This window comes from Vidua macroura, chromosome 5, assembly GCF_024509145.1.
Source record: "Vidua macroura isolate BioBank_ID:100142 chromosome 5, ASM2450914v1, whole genome shotgun sequence".
NCBI lineage: Eukaryota > Metazoa > Chordata > Aves > Passeriformes > Viduidae > Vidua > Vidua macroura.
The window spans coordinates 50,918,482-50,932,090 of NC_071575.1; the positions used below are offsets into that span (position 1 = coordinate 50,918,482).

Genomic DNA, 13,609 nt, shown 5'->3' on the forward strand with positions numbered 1-13,609 from the left:
CCAGGTAGTATTTCCTAAACACTGTTCCCCCACAGCTTTATTTCTTAACTTTTCTTGTATTAAGAGTTTATAAATTCTTTGTAATAGGGAATATGTTATCTCTCTTTTCACAAGCATACTAAACTCACAAGCTAAAATCAATGTTTAATAATAACTTAAAATCCAATAAAGTTAAAAACTGAATGGTACTTGAAAGTAATTAATCTTTTTATTAAACTCTGTAGTGTGTAATTATACACTTGTCCCCTATAGAATACAGCAAAATGCAAAGAGCTAAAATCTCTTACTAAGTTGTCACTGGAATGCCTTTGCATACATCAGTAACATTTTGTTCTTACTTGCTGGACAAAACAATATCCAGTATCATAAAGAAAGGTGGTAGCTTTAGTAATTCTAAGCACTGCCAGGATTGCTTGCTTGTGGCTTGAGTTTTTCATGTTTGCTTTCACCTACACCATAGAAGGGACATCTGGAACTCAGCTATTTCAGCTTCTCATGTCAACAACAAGTTAGATCAGCCATGATTCTGTCTAGCCAAGTTCAAAAAATACAGTGATGGAAAGTCCATGATCTCCTGGGAAACCTGTTGCAAAAATGTGTCACCCTGCTAAATGAAAGTACTGTATCAGCTTGAGACAATAGATTCTTCAGTTTAGTATCTAATTTACCAAGTGGTCTCTCTCAGATCTTGCCAATGAAATTGATGAGTTCTTTCAAGTAAACAGCATAAGGACTGAACTTCAACACTGATTTTTTTTCTTAGCAAGGTCATTCTCTCTCCTTTGCTATAGAGACAGCCTGGGAAGAATACAGCAGATAAATCATGTGTTTTACCTGCCCCCAGTTTGACAGACAGAAGACCCAAAATTTGTTTCAAATTAAAATTATTTGTGCACAACAATGGGCATGCTGTATATGTAAGAATATGTGTAAAAGCATTATCTATATGCAGCAACTATTATTTGCAAGAGAAGTAAAATATATTGTGCAATTAATTAATTGTGAAATAAAATTATTAGAAGAGATTTTGTTTTTACTAAGCCTTTTGCTTTCTTTAACCTAGGTATGGTGACATGGTGCCAAAGACAATAGCTGGCAAGATTTTTGGTTCAATATGCTCCCTGAGTGGGGTCTTGGTCATTGCTCTGCCAGTTCCTGTAATTGTCTCCAACTTCAGCCGTATATACCACCAGAATCAACGAGCAGACAAGCGCAGGGCACAAAAGGTGAGCTTCTAAATTTTCCCCCTTATGTTGTTGAACAATAGATAAAATATGATTTTCTATATGCTGTGTTTCATTATAGTGCATATTTCTTAGCAAGAGGACCATGTATATGCTTACATGCCTAACCATGTCCTAGATGCAAATACTGTCTTATTTTTAGTGAGGAAAAAAAAAACCAATTCAAACAAAAACCGTTTCATTTATCTTTTCTGTCAAAATGTACTGACCTATTATTTTGGTAATTAATCCCACTTATTAGACTAGATGTAGGATTTTTAGACAATAGCTGCAGTCTCACTCACTGAAGATTCTTCTGTGATTTTTCAGGCAGACTTTCTGCCACAGTCTTCTGAAGAAAAATAAAAAAAAAACCAACCAAACAACCCACCAAACAAACAAGGAAAACCCTCAAACGTCATAATGATTTCTAACATCTTTGCTAACAGATTGCTTCACTAATTCAGGTTCAGTCAGATTCCCAGATTCAGTTTCTGAGGGAATCTGAATGTTGGGGAACTTGTCTCCTCAGTTCTATTTTGCTTAAAAGGCTTTAGATAAACAGCTCAATCAGATAAAAAAAAAAGAAAGTAAAAGTCTGTTTTTCCAGCTTCCTTGATTTCCTGAGTCTCTCACTAAAATATGCACTAGATCTACAAGAAGACTGTTTCCCTTCCTGAGTCATGTGGACAAGGTCAGGGGTTGGGAAGAGAAGTATTTATCAAGAGTGATGCAGCCAAGCCTGGACAGTCACTTACATCTCCACATCACTGCCAATGCACTTGCTCTAATCCACTTCTCTGAATTCTGAAGTGCCAGGCAGCTCAGAGAACACCCATTGTGATCAGAAGCCCTGCTCCGGGAGCTGCGATGCCTCACCTTCCGCTCCTCAGTGGACAGCAGGTGAAAGGCTCTTGATGCCACACAGGTTGCATGATTGCCAAGGCTGAAATGTCACAACTTGGGCTTTTTGTGGACCCATGGCCTCTCTTCAGAGGTCCTGAGTCTCCAGTGATCTCAGGAGAGCAGGATCATTGCTGGGGGAAGTGTGCAGGTAGACTGTGGCTGGGGACTGCATATATAGACCAGGGAACACAGGCAGGTGCAGGCGGCATCTGCTTCATATCGACAACAGCACCATGGTCAGATAAAAAATGTTTATTTTTCTCTCTGGCCACCTTTTGGACTGATTTCTTCATTAAAACAAACAAACAAACAAACCCATACCCAAAATCAGTGAAATAAATGTATGCAGTGATACCATTCTCAGAATATCTTAAAATCAGGACAAACAGAGGTACTTGGCCAAGAAACTATAGGCCCAGGTGGAAGATACAACACCATTCAATGGCCACATCTTGGAAAAAATGCTGCCAGATGAGGGAAATGCTATAAAAAGAAAACCAGGTGTATCACAAGAATGCCATACCTCTCTAGAAACCTGATCTAAAATAGGCTACTTCAGGGATCCAAATCCCATACTTTATCTGTGTGCTAATTCCACCCACTCTTCTGCATGCTATTTTGTCTCTCAGCCTAATTCCATCTGTGTGCTCCCCTCTTTCACAGCTGACTTATGTCACTTCTACACTACCTTGTTTTTGTCAAGAACTTTTCTACTTATTTTTGTGGATTTGCAGCAGAGAACTGTACCTCAGCCAGGGCACAGTGCTCCTGCCTGTGCCCCAGAGCACTGTGGCAGTCATGGGTAACAGATCTGCTCGATCCCAGCAATCATTGTGCCTGTTCTGGTCTATTTTATAATAGCTGCAGACACAATCATTTCAGATAGAAACTGTGTCCTACTGCATGCCACAAAACAGAGTTTTCTAGGCCTACTTTACATTTGTGTCATGGTTTAACCCAGTCAGCATCCAAGCCCCATGCAGCTGCTCACTCACTCCCCCACCAGCAGGATCAGGGAGAGAACTGGAAACACGGAAACACAGCCCCACAGCCACTGTGAAGAAAATTAACTCTACCCCAGCCAAAACCAGCACAATTTGTCAGTGAAAAAAGAAATGGACACGAGAAAATATCTCACAAAAGTTAAATTGCTAGACTGGCTGCTATTCCCCATAATTTCTTCCTGAATAGAAACTGCTTGAGTTAATGGCTGACTTTTTCTCCTTGCAAAACAGTGAGCTCATTGTATGTTTCAAACAGGAACACAAAGTGATGAATGCCAAACCTGCCAAGCGTTTTTTCCTCTACTTCCCAGAACAATGCCAACAGCAAGGATGAGAGATCTCCTCTGACTGTGTTTATGCCCTTCTTGCTTTGGAGAAAATGGCTTTGAGGTCTGATTAACTTAGCACTGGATGTGTGTTTCATTGATATCTCCTATTGCAAAGCCAGTCTCTTTCAATCTAAAATGACTGAGATGTTGAACTGAATATTGCTCTGATGGACTAAAAAAGAAAAATCAACAAAAAGCACTTCATGGGTACTGTATAGTCCATATTTAGCCATGAAATATAGCCTTGCATTTCACAGGGGGTTTCTACTGCATTGTAAAAGAATATTCAGGCAAAAAGGTCACATTATTGAAGTTTGAAATTCCTTCTTCATTCAATACAATAGAGGCTTTACACCATTTTCTAAAATAAATGTTTCCCTAGGCACTGTACTTGTTTCTGTTCTCTGAGGCTGAAGAACATAAGCTTAAAAGGTGCTGTTTCATGGAGAGCACAAACCCCTGCAGGCATTGGTACCTCCTGCTGGCTACAACATCTTCCATTGGAGTGAGACAGTTGTAACTTTGAATTGAGCAACTTTATCAATATCTCACACAGAGGTTTAATCGAGATAGACTTCAGAAACAACAAAACACTTGGACTGGAAGGAAACTCAAGAGAAAGTTCTTTGCTGAAGAGTTGAAATCTAGTTCCTGAAGCACTGACAATTTACAGCAGAAAAATATTGTCATTTACATTAGGATTGTTAAGAGCTATGTAACCATCATTTTATGCACTTCTTGAGTTCTGCACAGTTATTCAACATTAGACAATTCCACTTGTTTCTTTTTGGCAAAAAGACACTACACATCAATGCTTGGGAGAAGATGGAAGAGAGAAATTTATTTATATACCATTGCATTTTGAATGGATTTTAAAGGAAGCTCCTGCTTCCAATCATAAAAATACATTGTTATAATTACCACGAAATCCCACTCGGCAATACAGAAAAGGTTGGCAGGATAAGCCAGCTTTCTGCTGCAGTACAGGAAACCCCTTGCAATCAATAAAAACAAAAACACACGGGGGATGAGGGGAAAGAAAAGAAAAATCATCTATGTTTATCAAAACATTGTTTTCTATCTGATAGTAAGGTCCAGGGATCTGGCCTATCTTGAAAAGAAATGGATGAATAAATAATCCAAACTAGACATTGAAATTCAGGGCACAATTAATTATGCCCTGGAGTCTTACTGTGCCTTCTTCTCAAGCAGTTTTATCAGTACTGAGACAGTTTTGAAAAATGCTATTTGTGGAGATTTTCTCCGCTAGAGACAACTTCAAGAGGTTGTTATTTTGGTTGCCCATTAACTTTGGGCAAAGTTAATGACAGTTGTCTTGTCTTGCAAGGAAAGGAGGGGGAAGGGAAGGGAAGGGAAGGGAAGGGAAGGGAAGGGAAGGGAAGGGAAGGGAAGGGAAGGGAAGGGAAGGGAAGGGAAGGGAAGGGAAGGGAAGGGAAGGGAAGGGAAGGGAAGGGAAGGGAAGGGAAGGGAAGGGAAGGGAAGGGAAGGGAAGGGAAGGGAAGGGAAGGGAAGGGAAGGGAAGGGAAGGGAAGGGAAGGGAAGGGAAGGGAAGGGAAGGGAAGGGAAGGGAAGGGAAGGGAAGGGAAGGGAAGGGAAGGGAAGGGAAGGGAAGGGAAGGGAAGGGAAGGGAAGGGAAGGGAAGGGAAGGGAAGGGAAGGGAAGGGAAGGGAAGGGAAGGGACAAGAAAGGTTTAGGCACAGTTGGATATAATTTCCTATTCTGTATGTGATAGGTAGAAAGGGCTAAGGTTTGGCAGGACACTCACAGTGTCATATTCACTGGGATGACTACCAGCCCAGGGAAGGGACAGGAGGAGGCACAGCTTCCCTCTTGGAATGGGTGTCTGGCCACTCCCAGCAGCAGCAATTATGATTATAAAGTACTTCACATCCTGAATGAAGTATCCCTTGCTATGTGCCTTTTCCATACATGTCTTTTGGAGACAAGAGCCTTGTGTCCTCTTGGCCAACAAGAGCCTGAGTGCAGGTACATCTGCCCAGTGCTGTTCATTACCTGAGGAACAAAAGAGCCTTAATATTAGTTGCCCAAGCACTTTCGGCCTTGAGTGACTTTGCATGATGCCCCAACAGAACAGCCAAACAACCATCAGCTCCAAAATTTTACTTTAGACATAAAATTCAACCTGAATCTTTCATGCAAGTATGGTCTTCTACCTTCACAAAGCAAAATATATCCTGAAGATTGGCTTGGCTTTGTTATTTATTAATTGTACATGATGCATTTATCTGTGAAGTTATGAATAATCAGTTACTAGCTAATTATAAATAGCTCTAGGATAAACTGCAACAACAATTGCTTAACAGCATCTGGAAGTCTAGAACTGAGTGTTTGCAGTAGGAAACCTTGCTAGCTATTTTGACTTCTTTATATAAGACAAGCTATTAATATCAGGAGTATTGCAGAAATATAACTAACGGTAACTTACCCAGGATTCTTGAGTTTAGTGAAAAAACAAAGCATGTAGAATCCATGTTTATTGAACAGTAGTTTGAATGAACTGTGAAAGTAAGGCACCATTCAAGAAATGTATGAACCTTATTTAATTCCATGTCCATTAATTTGCAAAGTAAATAGCATTTTCTTCTCTGACATATTAATGTCATGCAAATTATTGTCAGCTAATATGAAATCAATCATTTGCAATTACTGAAAATTAGACAATTAGAGCGCAAAATGTATGATTTTTCACTTAAAAATTATTTTTATTTTCACTTTTTCATGATTTTTCACTTAAAAACAAACACACGGGGTGGATTTATGAAACACCAAACAAAAATGTAATTGATTTTTTGGACAATATTTGCCCTTGCACCAGGAGCCACAGTGTTGTGGTCTAGCACAGGCAGGCAGATAAAGCCCACCCTGCTGCTCACTCTCTCTCCTCCGCAGAAGGATGGGGTGAAAATCAGAAAGGTAAAAGTGCAAAAATTTGTGGATGGAGATAAAGACAGTCAAATCTTTTTATAATGAAGGGAAAGAAACCACCAGAAAGGGAGGAAGGGAAGGAAACTCAGGGGGAAAAAGTGATACAAAAGATAACAATTGCTCAGCACCAAGCCTGTCCCAGAGCTGCCAGTCCCCACCAGCATCCAGCTGGATTGCTGAGCATGATGCCATAAGGTGTGCAGTAACCCTCTGGTCTGCTGGGGTCAGCTGTGCCATCTGTGTCCCCCCTAATGCTTTGTCCACCCCCAGCCTCATCAGTGGGACACTTGGAGGAGCAGAAAAGGCCTTGGCTCTGTGCAAGCACTGCGCAGCAGTAACTAAAACGTCCCTGAATTATAAACACTGTTTTCAGCACAAATCCAAAACACAGCCCCATACTAGCTTCTGTGAAGAAAACCAGGTCTGTCCTGACCAAAGGCTGTGCACACAGGATGACTGTGAAGGACTTTTAATATTTTAAATGTACAAAACTATTAAACAATAATAACTAAAAGGTAAGTAATTAATAACTTTTGAGTTTTCATAGTACAACAATTATGTAACCTGGAGAGCAGCAAGAGACAACAGGAGTTAAGTACTAAATTAACTGGGCTACCCTGGCTTCTTGCACAGCAAGTTGAAGAGAATCTTGCCAGAAACGATTCCCAGTACCGCCGTAAGTCCTGTCCTAAAATCTTCCTGATGAAATCATTCTCTTAAAATAGCTGGACAGCTGAGGGCATCTGAGTGTCAAAAGCTGAATGTTGTAAATACCCCACAGTGCTACATTTAGCTCTACTTAAAACCTTGTGAAAATGAATGTTTATATTTCTAAAACTGACAGAGCTAACTGTTGTTGAATAACAGTGAAATCCCTCTGCGAGGTTTCTATGAATGCAGCCGTAGACAAGGATCCAACTCTATGCCATAAAATTTGAAGCTAGAAAAAAGAAAGATATGCATTTAAAAGAGAAGTTCAATGCAACTACAAGGGATGTGACAAAAATTAGAGCTGGTCATCAACTTTTTAGGAAGATGGAGATGAGATGATTAGGGTGGAATTTCATTTCCCTAGATATTCTGGGAAAGAGGAGGATTAGGAAAGGCTTTGCAGTGGTTGAAAGGGGCAGTTATCACTCCCATTCTGTTATACATGATAGAAAATGCAGACTACAGGAAAATGCAGCACTTCTGCAACCACAGTTTTCCTGATGTCATCACATCAGTTTGATGCCTTTCATGGGAGTTCTATCCCCAGTGCACAGCCCTTAAAGTCCTGTGGATGCCTCAGTAGGAAATGTGAGAAGTCACTAGACTGCTCATGCTACAGGTTCATATATAAATCAGGCAGAAACACTGAAAATAAATCTTATCGCTTTAACAGATTTGTAAACACCTCCAGTTTCTGCAGTATTTTCTCTAAGCTGAAGTATAAACATGGAGGCCACAATATCTGCTTCCTCTCTTCCTCTCAGATTTACTGTCTTCTCTTTGGTAAATGATATAAATTCAGGCCATCTGAATGAGTCTCAGCTAGAAAGATGTATGCTATTACTTTCTAGCTCACAAAAGCTTTCTAAGATGCAATAAATTAATACTTGCAAAGCACAAATAAAAAGTCTTCACATAGAAAGTACAACCTTCATATTATATGTGTCATAGCACTGATATATTAAGATAGTCTGATGGACTGTTATGTTTTTCATATTTCTTTATGAAATGATGCTGCACCATAATTATTACTTCAATCACTAAAGAGAAAATGAATATGCATGCTAAAAGGAAAAGCCGAACTAATGTATGTTAATGTCCATTCATTAAATCTAATGAATCTCCCTGTATGAAGAGCAGACTGAAAAGCACCACAGCTAAAACATTTGTGACTGAAATCACTTATTTATGGGACTCCTCTAAAGGCATTTCCAAAGCATCTCAAGCTCCTAAGACTAAACTTTTATATATTTACGAATATAACCAAGTGCACTTGTCCCAGCCAATGACTATTCTGTGGTGCAGGTATAACTCCTTCCCCCACCCTTCAACCTAGCATGCTGGGGCTGCATCACAGGAGCACCACTTCAAAAACAACCTATTTTCTGCCTGCCCAAGTGTCTTTTAATTGGTGGCCCTGAGGACTGAGCCCTAACCATGCTGGTAGCTCTGGATGTGCCACCTAAGAGCCCAAGTGAGCCAGGAAGAGTGGGAGCTGTAACAGTTCCCCACACTGGCTGCTCCTGGGGACCCCAGGCCAGGTCACTGGGGATCTTTTATCCTTACCACTAAAATAAGATGCATTAACTGCATTGCTGGAAAAGCTGTGTTCACCAAGAAAGTCAATAAACAAATGTGTTATCTTAAAATGGGCAATATATCACAAAATCAATTAATAGCCTCTCATGTGAGCTTTTTGGCTCAAGATGCACACATGTAGAGCATTACTTTATTTTCTTTCAGAACAATTAAACAATAACAAATGCATGACATAGCATAAGCCATATTTCAACCATGTTAGCTGTTAGCTGTCATAAATTGGCTTGCTGTTGAGAAGATCTGTGAGTTTGAGGCTGTGAGTGCAAAGAAATGTGGTGTTAAACCATTTTTCTAAGTCAGTTAATTATTAATCATAATGCCAGAAAGATCTGGTGGCTGCAGTGACCAGGCTGTCTCCATCTCTAAGCACATAGTGACATTTAATGTCACAGAAATTTGGGGAAGGGGGGAAAATACTCTATTTTTTGAAAATGTCAACAGAGTAAATATCAGATATGAAAATCCCTACTAATATATAAAAGTTGAATTTTGAAGTGCTTCATTGTATCTCCTTCTGTGCTTCAGCAGCCATTTAATTCCAGATGCTGCTAGGCACTTGGCTTTCAGAATCAGAAATCTAACCATGAAGATAAACCCAGATTCCATCTTATACATGTAACATGCCACAAAAAATACAGAACTAGGACGCCATCCTAATAATCCCATTAAAGCTTATGTTTTCCACATTAATGGTTGAGAGTCCATTCTTCATGGTTTCCCCTAATTCTGTGTTCTATGTGTTGTACAAAATTCAGTGGGTGGAAAATGTCTGTCACTCATGAGCCTCCTACTCTGGATGAAAGTCACCTTCACAAGCAATGAGGCTCACCTGAGAAATCACAAATTTCTCTCAGTAATTGATACCTGCAGTCTCTGAAAAATCAGGTTGTGAACAGTCTATGAGTTCATAGAAAATATGATAAGTATTAAGTCTGTTTATACTGACAGACATAAAGAGGTAGGTGAAGGCTGGTGAGGAGTATCATTCAGGGCTTTGTCTTGGTGCCCTTCAATAAGTTCATCAATGACACCAGCAGTGAGATCAGGTGAGCCTCAGCAAGTTTGCAGATGACACAAAGGTGAGCAATGCAGCTGACACAACAGAAGGAAGAGCTGCCTTCCAGAGGGACCTGGACAAACTTGAGAAGTAGGCCCATAAGAACTTCATGAAAAATCAAAAAATTCAAGTGCAAAGTGCTTGCACCTGGGTCAGGACAATTCCACATATGAGTATAGGCTGGCAGAGGAGGTAATTAAGAGCAGTCCTGTGGAGAAAAACCTGGGAGTCCATGTGGATGTAAAGCTGAAGATGAGCCAGCACTGTGTACTCACAGCCCAGAAAGTCAACCACATCCTGGGCTGCATCAAAAGCAGCATGGCCAGGCAGGCAAGGGAGGTGGATCTCCCAGTCTACTCTGCCCTGGTGAGACCCTACCTGGAGCACAGCGTCCAGCTCTGGAGTCCTCAGCACAAGAGAGACATGAACCTGCTAGAACAGGTCCAGAGGAGGGTCACAGAGATAATTCAAGGACTGCAGCATCTCTCCTATGAAGACAGGCTGAGAGCTGGCGTTGTTCAGCCTCGAGAAGAGATGTCTTCAGGGAGACTTTAGAGCAGCATTGTACCACCTAAAAGGGATTTATGGAAAAGAGGGAGACTTCTTCTACAGGCAGATAGCAATACCACAAGGTGCAGTGGTTTTAAATTGAAAGAGGGAAGGTTTATATTAGATATTGGAAAGAGACTGTTTATTAAGGGGGTGGTGAGTCACAGAAACCGGTTGCCAGAGAAGTTGTGGATGTCCCACCCCTGGAAGGGTTAAAGGCCAGGCTGGATGGGGCCCTGAGCAACCTGATGTAGTGCATGGCATCTCTGCCTATGGTGGGGGTTTGGAACTAGATGACCTTTAAGGCCTCTTCCAACCCAAAACATTCTATGATTCTAAAATGGCCTGGCAAATATTCAGGAACTTAGCTGGGAGACAGCATAAAAGCAATATTTTTGGAGTTTTTGGAGTACATTCTGGTACTCTAAAAACCCAGAAGACTCTAAGAAACTCACTCATAGATGTCACAATATTACATTTTCCCTGAACTGTTTATTTCCCTTTGAAGTGATTTTCACTGCAATAGTAACTGAAATGGATGTCCATGTTTCTGCCCCACAAGACATAAGAAGAGGCAGTTGCAGCAATGCAAAAACAAAAAAGGCGGCACTTCCATACTGATCTGTCTAATCCCTTTTCAAAAGTCATTGTTCTTAGTAGCTGATCCATGCAAACAAATAAAAACTTCCATCAAATGCATTTTAAATGGGAAGACACTTGTGATTTGCTCCACCTGGAGGATGGATGCAATGCAGTCTGTCAGTCAATGTGAGATTGGTATTCATAAGCCGCTGATTCCAATTAGCAGTTTTAGATAAACAGGGTAATGGCTATGAGTACAAATGACACTCTTCATTTTGTCTATTTTCACAGAAAGCCAGGCTCGCTCGAATCCGTGCAGCGAAGAGTGGGAGTGCTAATGCCTACATGCAGAGCAAACGAAATGGCTTGCTGAGTAACCAGCTGCAGCAGGTAATGTTTGTGTTCGCTCCAACTCTGGAGTAACCACTTAATGACAGCCCAGCAGTAGTTTATTCTACTTATCACCAGGGCAAGTCACCTTGAGGCTTTGGGCAATGTTATCTTTAGAGGTAGATTAAGGGAGGATAAACTGGACAATTACTACTGTTGCAGGAAGCTTGTGAGAATCGATGGTGGAGTATTAAGAGATGAGGGAAATGTCCAGATAGAATGTAACCCATATTTTTGGAGTTAGGTCCTGTAGAAGAACTCATTAAGGAAAGTACAGAGCATTTGCCTCTTAGGAGGTAGGATGGATTTATCTCACTTGACTTTAAACAGGTAGAACATGGGTGACAAAACCAAATTTCATGATCAGTAAAGGAAAAGGCAGCTCTTGAACACAGTTTGCACAGAGGGTTGTTGTAGAGTGAAGTGTTCCCTCAAAGTACCTACTTGGGTTTAAGGAGAATCTTGGTGATGACCTCAAATGTAATGTAATCTAATGTTATCTGAAGCAAATTCCCTGCTCAGGCCTGCCACGGAAGCCAGGATCAGCAGCTGGGACTGGGGATCCACAGTGACCCACACTTCTGAGAGACAGTCCCTTGGCTGCTCAAAGCTGTACTCAGTTGAGAAAGACTGCAGACAGAGTGGTTTTTAATCCCTGCCATTTTCTGGCATTTAGGCAATTCCCTGAGGAATACAGGAAGGCTTTTGTTCCTCTGTGCCCTTTCTGTTCAATACATGTTAAACAGCCGGATACTTTAACCTATAGCCAGAAGAGGAGGAAGTGGCTGTCTGTCTATCTGTCCTGTCTAGCACAAGAGATGAGCAGTCAGAGCCCTTGTTTCCTCTTCTGCTTGAAAGAACTCAAATAGCTTAATTACCATGCAGACTTCAAATATCTCATGGTTGAATTGTATTATTTTCTATTATCCCACTTCCTCCCCTATTTAGATTTTTGCTTTCTAATGAATAATTATGAAAGCAATTAATAAACAGTGGATGCTTTCTACTTAATTCTTCATTCTATGTCAGTAACATTTGCTATACGCTTTCTAAACCCAGTAGATTGGGATCACTGACATGAATTTTTGTGTAAGCAGCAATACTACAAATTCTTTATTGCTATGACATGATCCTGGGAGGACAGCTATTTTTCATTTTCTTCAAATGAGGCACATTCTCAGGAAGAACAAATATACTGTAACTTAATTGATAAATACTGTAACTTAAATTGATAAACATTTTAAACATGTGCTGATCCGACAGTCAAAGCTTATGTGTTGATTGCATTTGTAAATGGTACTATTTTATCCATACATAAAAGATCTAAGAAGAAAACATTTAAAAGGAGGTGCAAAGAAAGGAAAGAAAATAGTCTGATTTAAAAAAAAAAAAGCAAAAGCAAATTAAGGTGCAAAATAATTTCTGGTATACTTTGTAGATAAAGCATTGTAGTTATGCTACCATGTACAATCCAGATTAGTTCTGATCAAATATTTGGATAAGAACCCTCTTGTTCAAAACTGAGAATAATACAGAGTTTTATGTATCAACAGTCCTCCAATGAAGAAGAACAGGCCTTTGTTGGCAAATCTGGCTCTTCCTTTGAAACACAGCACCACCACCTGCTTCACTGCCTCGAAAAAACTACGGTAAGAAAAGAGAACTGTGTTTTCCTGAGAATTGCAACACCAGCCCAGTTTTGAATGTTTTCAGTTCTTTCTTCTAATTAATGAGCCTTTATATTAAAGCAGTTAGCTTGGAAAAAAAAGCCATTTTATCTTATTTTAAGGCTTTATACCCAATGCATATAAATAACAGAGAGATATAACTTTGCTATATTTGATGGAGATCATTGTGAAAGTCCTTCTGCTTTTTCTCAAACCCCCCCCCCCAAAAATCCAATAAAACCAAACACCCCCCCAAAGAAACAAGCAACAAAGACTTAAAATTTTTCCCACAACAAACATTGCTAAATTTTGATAAATTTAACGATTTTTCATAAAAACCTGAAATATGGTGGAATTTAATGTTCTCCTTTTGACAGCATGTCTTTGAATTTAAAAGGGCCCAGTTGTTACGTCAATTAGCAATACATCACCCCTATGCTTGCTGTGCCTATATCTCTTCCATTCTTACTTTAGAAATATTAATTTTATAAAATGTGCTGTAGGATAGAACATCTTACTTCTTATTCAGAGCATTCTGTGGTTTCTTTTGCTATGATTCTTGCCGGGTCCTTTTGAAACATTTTTGAGACATTTTGTACTCGAACCTGATAATAGCAATTTGCCA

At 40.0% G+C, this 13,609-nt stretch overlaps 1 protein-coding gene across 2 annotated transcripts in view; it reads left to right on the forward strand.

Moving 5' to 3' along the window:
* Positions 1-13,609, forward strand: part of KCND2 (potassium voltage-gated channel subfamily D member 2) — a 264,895-nt gene that overhangs the window by 243,709 nt on the left and 7,577 nt on the right. For both annotated transcript variants that reach the window (XM_053978214.1, XM_053978213.1), the window contains 3 exons: positions 1,064-1,226; positions 11,219-11,317; positions 12,871-12,966. In XM_053978214.1, coding sequence (XP_053834189.1) covers positions 1,064-1,226; positions 11,219-11,317; positions 12,871-12,966 — 358 coding nt within the window. The remainder of the gene's footprint in view (positions 1-1,063; positions 1,227-11,218; positions 11,318-12,870; positions 12,967-13,609) is intronic.